Here is a 9,047-nt window from a genome sequence, read left to right as displayed (position 1 = left end):
AACGCAACAGCTGTTTTCTTCGTTGTGTCTGGGGTTTAGGCGCTAGCTACACTAGCTTTATTATGCTAAACTGTTTTCGCTTTTTTATTTTTATCGGAATATCTTCGCAAACTCTTTGCTTTTTCCCCTTAATGGTTTCTTAGAATTTCCCAAACCTACTCCGCCCAGATTACTAAACTGAAGATGACAGCTAAAATTAAAGGTATTTAGCTTCACGTGTTAGCATGTTATGCTAACTATTTGTAATGGTCTTTTACTAATGACTGTAGTCATGCCTGTTACAGGTTACATCTACTTATGTGTAAAAATAAGTAAAGTCGCTGTAGAGAAGCAAGTTTAGGTGCTTGCTTTTTTCTAAGTAGTCAATAAGAAGATTGATAGTGTTATTTTAGCTAGACGTTCGTTGTTTTGTCACGTTATTTGTCTCTAGTATTTACAATTCAATATTTAAAAACGTTTAGTCTCTTATACTTTTGTTTAATAAATCAAAAATGTTAATTGTTTTGTCGACCTACCATTTATTTTAAATACTTAGACGTGTAAATGTAAACGTCTAAGTCTGCATTAGTTTGGGTTTGTTGATAATAAATAATGTTTACTTAAGTTAAATGTGTGTGAATGTTTACGTTGTCAGTACGTCTTTAGATTTTCTGGGCAACAAAAATAATATTTTACAAATAAATCTTTAGTGTAAAATTATCCAGAAAATGTTATTTAAACTGTGTGAAATGGAACAAATATTTAGCATTGTGCATGTAAAGCTTTTATAATTGTAAATAAACGCAACAACCTTCTTCTTCTTCTTCTTCTTCTTCTTCTTCTTCTTCTTCTTCTTCTTCTTCTTCTTCTTCTTCTTCTTCTTCTTCTTCTTCTTCTTCTTCTTCTTATTATTATTATTATTATTATTATTATTATATCAAATCTATTTTCTTATCCAACCAAATTGATACCTAAGTATTTCATTATGTTCAAGTTAAAGTTGTTCTGGAAGGTCAACCAGAATGTCATTCAGATTATAAACTAGCTTAGCATTGATTGCAAAATGCATGAAGCTTTTACTCAACTTTAAAACAACAATCAGTACAAAGAAAGGCACCTTGAGGGGCGATGATGTCATAAAATGTCCAGAAGGAAGTTCATCCACCTTTTATCATGTAATGTCTTCTGATTTCAGTTGGGAAGGTTGGCTCCAAGAGTAAAGAAGACGCTCCCTATGAGTTGGAGAGTCAGTTTATTCTGAGGCTTCCTCCGGTAGGACTTAATAGTAGATGGCAAAGATTAACATGTTTCTTTTTTATCTTTTCTTTTTTTTAACGTCATGTTTGAAACTTTTTTTCAGGAGTATGCCTCGACGGTCAGAAGGATTGCACAGTCGAGCAGCATGAACATGAAAGACAGACTCACCATTGAATTGCACCGTAAGCCGTCTCATGAGTGTGATGTGACCTGGGTTTCAGCATACAGGCTTATAAGATCGTTTCTCCGAATATGTATTATTTATTTCTCCATCACCAAGTTGTTGGAGCTAATGGACAACAAAAAGACTTATTTGATCCTTTTATGTATTTAATAATTCTGGGTTTACTAATATTTTTATTTTGTAATCAGATGTTTTCCTCATTTTTGAAGCTTTAGCTGTTGTAGAACATTTTTTAAATCCATGAATCAAACGTATGGGCCTTTCTCAATTTTGCTGTAACAGAAAGACAAGGGCAGAAAGATAAAACTGAAGAAGCTAAGCCATAACTTCAAGTAACAGTTACTCTTTGTCATTCAGTCCTTGTGACATTTCTGCTGGTTTCCTGTGTTTCTGCAAAGTATTAAAAACTTTAAATGTCCTGATTCTGCAAACACAAAGACTCTACATGATGTAAACTTAGAATAGGATATGTGCATGCATCATTTATCTACAGATAGGAGAGTATACCTATATCTATTTGTATTTATACTTCATGGCTGAAGAGAGTACAGGAAAGCAGAACTTTTTGTTCAGAAGAGAAGAAATGCTAGTAACTGAAAAGATGGCTGCAAAATTAGGAATAAAACCAAGAGAACAGAGGCATTTTTGTATGTTTAGAAAGGAAAACAAAAAGAATACTGCTGAGGTATTTTAGCAGAAAGTTTTCAGACTCATCTGGGTGTATTTCAAATGCTAAATGCAAATCCAGTGCATTTCCCAAATTCTAAAAAATAAGAAAAAGAATATTGTAAAGAAAATAAACAAAGGGAAAGTGCAGATAACTGAGCAGCATTAAAATGTCAAAAACATTGTTATGTATATATGTGTGTGTTTATTTATTTATATATATATATATGTATATATCCATTTTTTTTTACCCATTTTCCTTGTTTCTCCACTTAGACTAGATCAAAAATTTTAGACTTAAAACACATTTGAAGGTAAAGTGTGAACAGAGAAGCAGTACTTGAGCTTTTTATTTAAGAGCCGTTGAACTTAAGCATTTCATTGAAGATTTGTAATCAGGACAAAATGAGTGGATATTGTTTGCTTTGTATAGTCTCTTTCCATTGAGTTAGCATGTGCTGTCCTGTGACAGAGCTGGTAACAGCTGCCGCATCACCGTGACGTTTGTTGTTCTCCTCCCGTCTCAGCTGACGGCCGTCATGGAATAGTCCGAGTCGATCGGGTTCCTCTGGCCTGCAAACTGGTGGATCTGCCTTGTATGATCGAGTCTCTCAAGACTGTAGACAAGAAGACGTTTTACAAGACTGCAGACATCTGCCAGGTAAAACACTGGGACCAGACAAATTCAGTCTCACACATCATATAAAAGGGAAAATTGCAATAAAGATCTTGGAGCTGTATTACAATTTTAGGCTATTCTATGTAATTAAAACATGCAAACAAAACTAATGTTTTGTTTTTGTTGTTTTTGTCCAATCATTTTTCATCTGATTCTTTTCTTTTTCTCACTGTGTGTTAGATGCTGGTTTGCACACTAGATGGAGACCTCTACCCTCCTTTGGAGGAGCCAACTGGTACCGATCCTAAGAGCAAGAAGAAAGACAAGGACAAGGATAAGAAATTCATCTGGAATCACGGCAGTAAGCAGAGAAAGCGTCTCCTCTCAGAACCTTTAGAAGCTGTTTGTGTGGAAATGTTCACGCATTAGCTAATTGTGACTCCTGTTGTGGTTTTCTTGGTCTGCAGTCACCTGTCCTCTGAAGAACACACGCAAGAGAAGATTTCGCAAAACTGCCAAAAAGAAGGTCCTGACATTTTCCATCTCTCTGCTGCACAGCCTTCCAATTTCCCATCCAGCCTCTCCAGCATCTTGTTTGATGATCTGTTTCTGTTTCCCACAACATGTTTTAGAAAGCAGATACTGGTGCAAGTAAATCCAGAATTTACATATAAATAAAGCCTTTTCCTTCTTAGTTTCCCCCAAAGGTATGCAAAAAAAAAAAGGCTATTTCATTATTGCTGTGATCAAAGTGAAAGTGAGCGAGCCTGAGCCAGACTTTGCCTTCAGAATGGATCTTCCTGAAGGTGCAGAGCTGAGCCATATTGATTTGGTCCTTCTGGTTTTAATCGCTAATGTGCTTCCTGGCTTTTGGCCAGCTGCTACCTTTGTGCCCACTGTGTCTGTGTGTGTTTGTGGCTGGGAAAGGAACTCAATTCCATCTCCCCCTGTTTCGTCTGCAGTACATCGAGTCTCCTGACGTGGAGAAGGAAGTGAAAAGGCTGCTGAGCACGGATGCAGAGGCCGTCAGCGTCCGTATCCTTTTCATGTCATTTAAACAACAAAGATTCCTGAGTGTTGAGCAGGTTGGGAAATAATTGATCATTAATATAAAAAAAATTAATAATATTTGTGGTCTAAAGGTTTGCTAAATGTTAAAATCTCTCAAGTTTGCAGCGTCCAATCACGTGGGTTGCAGATCTCTCCATCTCCCCCATTATTTATGACATAGCCAGGAAAAGGGAAATTAAACCATGGTTATGCTTCCATCACTTTTAATTAATTTCTCTAAACCAAAAGAGGAAATGGTTATTGATGCTCTACTTGTCTATTTTTCTGTATTTCGATTATGAAAACTGACATCTGTGTTTCTGCTCATTCTTATCAAAATCAGACTTTGAAAATTCTAATTTAGTCTTTTTTTTTAATTAACTATCAACAGTGGAAAAGCTCATTAGCAAAGAACTGTAATTAAAAAAAGCATTGCCCAATGAGGCGATTATTTTTGACATGGCTCTCTGAAGGTGGATAAACCTTAGAGACCCACTCCAAGAAAAATTAGTTTTTTTTTGTATTTTTAAAAAATTTCTTGTGGCTTTTTTCTAATTATGGAGAACACATTTTAAGAAAATGAAGCTTAAAAATGCAAACAGCCACTTTTGGCTGTGTGGCTTTTGGCAGATGCTGGTCTGATCTGCATCGGGTTCAGAACTGTACGGCTGGATAGCTCCTATAGGGCTTGCCATTTTCACTGCTCCAGTAATGTTGGGGTTTTTAGGGGCTGTAAGCTAGCAAGGGAGAATTAGATGGATGTTGGGATAGGGGGGCGGGCTTACTCCGTGCCAACAGTCCCACCTCCAAGTTCTGTTCTGCCCATAACAGTCCCGCCTCAGAATTCTGGGTGGGACCGTGCCAACAGAGGTGAATTGCTAATGAACTCCTGTCGCTCTGCAGAAACTATGTTCTAGAACACAACAGAGGTTTTTTGATTTTGCCTCAAAACATTATAAATAACATTAAAAGACTTGTGAGAACGCTTTGAAAAAAGATCAAAAGATGAGATCGGAGTGAGACTTTAAATCAACCTGTAGAAGTAGGTAACTACTCCGTTTAACGTGAGGTCTGTGTTTGTGGAGTCAGAGTACATACTGGTGTTCTCTCCCACTAAGGGGTTTAAAGTTTATTGTGTCTGATTAAGTCAGAAATTGACATTTTCATGATATTTTATAGCTGTAGACTGGTTATAAACGCTTCACTCCCCTTATAAATGAATCGGCTATAAACATGGGCTTAAAGACCATCATGTAAACAGAGCTGTGATGCTGGTTCTATGACACACACGTTATGTTTCTTTTCTATTAAGATGACTAGAACAAGTGCAATCTCTCCTTTAAGGACTGTAAAACAGTTTTTATTTGCAACTGTAACCAAAGACTTACACGTTCGCCTGCTCACCTTGCGTCAGTACCTGCAGCGTCTGCCACAAAGAGGCGTTCCAGTTAAAATCTATTGGTGCTTTACTGAAACTCTGAGCGGCCTGACAGAAGAAGAGCTCAGGAGGGGAGCTTTCCTAGCCGCTTGCTAGGTGTTAATAGAGACAGACCCTTCTAAACTCAACTGTCTTTAGTTTTTGGACATGCATTCAGACAGAAACCAAAAAGATGAACAATTCCTTTGTCTTAGTGTCTTTTCTTTTAAATCTTACTTTAAAGAAGTCTTTGGTGATGTGAAAAATCAAAGCTTTAGGCAGAAACACCTTCAAGAACATGTTGACCATAACTCAGAGTTTTCAGGGTGGGAGGTCATAGCAGAGGATGAGTCCAAAGAAGCTGACCAGAACAGCAGTTTGGCCAACCTGGACTCTTCGCCTGGGACTTCAGGACACAAGATGGGTCACGGCTCATCTGGTAAATAATAATTCATCAGTTTATCACGGAGCGTGCAGAGGTTGGCTTTGTCTCTTCACTTTAAGCAGCAAAGAAGCGGTTTGGGTGTCTCATTCTGGTTTTTGGACACCCCAAACTAAAGTGTTAGCAATTTCACTGCTAGTATCCCTTTCATTCTTGTAAAAATACATCTAAAGTGTGATTCAGAGACTGCGCTAAGCTTAACTTGGCGTGGCCCAATAAACTCCGCAAATACGTTTAAGGACTGTGTGTCATCAAAGCTCCAATATGTTGACCACACTAAAAACAGCATAATTCAGGCTGTTTGAGGTCCACATCCGGTGTTCCAAACACTGTCTCACTGTTGGTGTTTTTTCTGTGTCATCAGTCCCACATGATGAGCTGAGGGAGATCTTCAACGACATCAGCAGCTCCAGCGAGGACGAGGAGGACGAAGGGGACCGGCACGACGACGAGGACCTGAATATCATGGACAACGAGGACGACCTGGTGCAGCAACTGCAGGACAAACTGGACGAGTCTGACTCTGCTCAAAATGAAAATGACAGAAACAACCAAATCGGTGAGAAAACATTCGAGTTTGCAACTAAACCCACCCCAAGACAGCCAGCAACAGGTATATGTTAATGCCCCCCAAAATGTAGCCAATAGAGATATATCATTTTAGTATCATCTAAAACTGATTGGGTTTAAACTGGGAAACGTCTGTTTTGCAAAGCGTAATAAAGGTTCTGTAATTGTATGAATGTTATACATTTACAGCATTAAATGACACAATGGCCTCTTCAATGTTAGGCAGTATTAAAGCTGCTTCCATCAAAGACTGGAGTATACCTGCTGTCTTTCTCAAAGTTTCTGGGGAAACGGTTTTCAGACCTCAGGGCAGTGCTAAAGCATATAACTTCTATAATTTTATGGAAACTGTTTTAGTTATAATTCAATGCAACATTAGCTAAAGAGGATTCAAGCATGTGAAAGTGCTTTTACAAGGGGTCACATTCAACCCTCTACTTTTGAAATTATATTCATATTTATTTTCAAAATGCCTACAAAAATGTCTATACAACTTTTTGAAAGACCTCGACGTCATCAACCTCTTGACACCTATTGATGTATATATGCATCAAAGCACTCTGGTTTCAAACTCAGCTTAATTTAGCAACTACTTACTAGCAAAAACATTAGTGATTTTTTTCATAGCTGGAAATAACTTTATGTGACACGGGATTCAATTGTGAAAACACAGAGGATTTAGTGTCATTATTTATTTATTTGACACAACTGGGTTCAAGATGATGTCCAACAAAAGCTCTAAAACTCTTTTCACAGATCAATATATTGGTGTTTTGCTAAATCAGAAAACAAGAAACCAAAATCTGTCATCCTTTACTTCTCAGTAATAGCTGACTTTCTGGGCAAACCTTTTTTCTCCTGTCGTCGTGGTGACGCCTACAGACTTGGATTTAAGGACAGAAGGCATTCCAGCGTAAAATTAAATCACCTTCAGATGCTTGTCAGAAGTAGAGGTCAAATAGAAACTAAGGCAGGTGTCTGGACTTTTAATGAGAGCTGAGTTTTCTAGGTCAAATAAACAGCAAACACAAGCGCAGGGCTCCCGCCCACACGCAGCCAAACACTGACAGCCGAAACTCACCGTCTGCTGCTGCGTGTTCCGACTCAGCCGGTCAGTCGGTCGACTGACAGCAGAGAGCGTCCTTATCTGCATAGGTGGAGCCGTCAATCACTGACACCAGTGGTCAGCCACACTCTGGCATCCCTGCAGAGCTGCTTCCAGAACTACACAGTTTTTTCTGAAGTGTCCTTAAGTTTCTGTCCTCTACTATAGTCTTAAGGAATGCTTTTCTTACTGATTGTGGTCATAATCTGTAGTTGATCCTACTGTGTTAGCGTTGTCCCTGTAAAACCAAGAAAGGCCCAACCTTTCCTCTGCAAGACTGTTCCCTCAAACTTAACTTCTGGGGTTTTTTTTTGCAGTTATGGAGTACCAGGTGCAGATTAACAGCATTAAGGCCAAGCTGCAGGAAACCCGCGTCCGGAAGAAACAGCAGGAGGAGCTTACCAAGAAAGTGGACAACCAGGCCCTCAAAGTACGAAGGAGCAGGTTTTTTTTTTACCGCCACAGATGTAGATGCGGGTAAACAGATGTAGAAATAATAACTTGAGGCTGGGCTGGGAGGCAAAAATCTCACACAGAACAAATGTTCTTTTTTTTTCTCTTCTGTTGCTTTAGATAGTATAGGAAATAGCCTGCCGGCTATTCGTTGTACAACCTTTGTCATGGCCATGAAATTGTGCAGCGCTCTTTAGTAAAGACTTCACAATGAGTGGAACAGGAGCAGACACAGCCCTCTTTCATGTTAACATTTAGAGCCCGTGTTTCATGGAGTTTGGGGAGCGTCAAAGCCTCATCTGTGGTCGTTATTATCACAGCCGCACGGGAAAGGTCAGCCGTCTCTGACTAGCATCCTAAGCAGCCTTTTTGTCAGCGAGAGCGCCGTGACATGAGTAGCTCGGGCAGACGCGCAGCCTTCACAGTTTAATGAGGCTCAGCTTGTTGACTCGCACAAACCGTTTTTGTCTCCCTCCTCCCTTCAGAACCGTTTTCAAGCCCTGTTGGACGAGATCATCCAGCAGGAGGAGCGGGAGATGGAGCAGGTAGGAGCAGAAGCTTGCTTTGATCTTCCCACAGCTTCCGGCCTTTTTTTGCGTGAATGTTAAACATATTGCAGATAGCATTGTGCCTGCCGTTTTAGAGAACTCAACACTTTTCATGCCTAAGAGCAAAAATCTGAATCCCATGAAATTTAATTTGTTATCAGTACTACGGCATGATTTCCACCCACTCCTCATGGGTCGTTGTTTGTAGATGTGATGAAAGCAGCAAATCAAAATGAACAGCAATCCCAACCATCCTTCATTTACTCCATCATTTCACCCTGAGGCTGCTGGTCCTTGCTGACAGAGTGTATTTTGTGCTCCAACAGTTGGCGTCTCTGCAAGAGCAGCTGGACTCGCTTATTGAGAAATGACCAGCAGGGGGCAGTCTGGTGGCATCCTGAACCCCGCTTCTCCAAAACGGGGATAACCTTCATATCCAGCTTTCTTCGTTCACTTGCTGTGTCATTCTGCATGGTTTTCTACATCACGTCTGCAGAATACTGAGCTCACCTTTTATTCAATTAAAACATGTAATGCAAAATGTTGCATAAGTGAATGAGGTTGGCCTTGAAGTGAATATAAGTCTCTTTTATGTGTCCTTTTATATCTAAAGCAAAATGTCAGCCAACTGTTACTTAACTAAACCATTTGTGTTTGATTATGTGAATAAATTTGGGAACAAGTACAAGTAATGGACTTTCAATGCATTTGTTTGCAGACTGTCAAAATGTAAGAAGCTTTCTAAAGTTTTCCAGTT

At 39.3% G+C, this 9,047-nt stretch overlaps 1 protein-coding gene across 1 annotated transcript; it reads left to right on the top strand.

Moving 5' to 3' along the window:
- taf7l (TATA-box binding protein associated factor 7 like) lies at positions 1–8,982 on the top strand. Its single transcript, XM_004073105.4, has 12 exons — positions 1–202; positions 1,175–1,251; positions 1,340–1,418; positions 2,614–2,747; positions 2,946–3,066; positions 3,173–3,231; positions 3,668–3,740; positions 5,498–5,611; positions 5,979–6,173; positions 7,607–7,719; positions 8,228–8,287; positions 8,617–8,982. The coding sequence occupies exons 1-12, from the start codon at positions 184–186 to the stop codon at positions 8,659–8,661; spliced, it is 1,089 nt and encodes a 362-aa protein (XP_004073153.1). The 5' UTR covers positions 1–183; the 3' UTR covers positions 8,662–8,982.
- The last annotated feature ends 65 nt before the right edge of the window (positions 8,983–9,047 follow it).

Source organism: Oryzias latipes, chromosome 10 (assembly GCF_002234675.1).
Source record: "Oryzias latipes chromosome 10, ASM223467v1".
Classification (NCBI taxonomy): domain Eukaryota; kingdom Metazoa; phylum Chordata; class Actinopteri; order Beloniformes; family Adrianichthyidae; genus Oryzias; species Oryzias latipes.
The sequence above is the reverse complement of the archived record's forward strand: the minus strand, read 5'-3'. Positions and strand labels throughout refer to the sequence as shown.

Excerpts from the sequence above, each read along its gene's own strand:
- taf7l (XM_004073105.4), top strand. Across the intron at positions 3,741-5,497 it reads TGCAGAGGCCGTCAGCGTCC|GGTGGGAGGTCATAGCAGAG; the intron begins GTATCCTTTTCA and ends CAGAGTTTTCAG. Across the intron at positions 5,612-5,978 it reads GATGGGTCACGGCTCATCTG|TCCCACATGATGAGCTGAGG; the intron begins GTAAATAATAAT and ends CTGTGTCATCAG.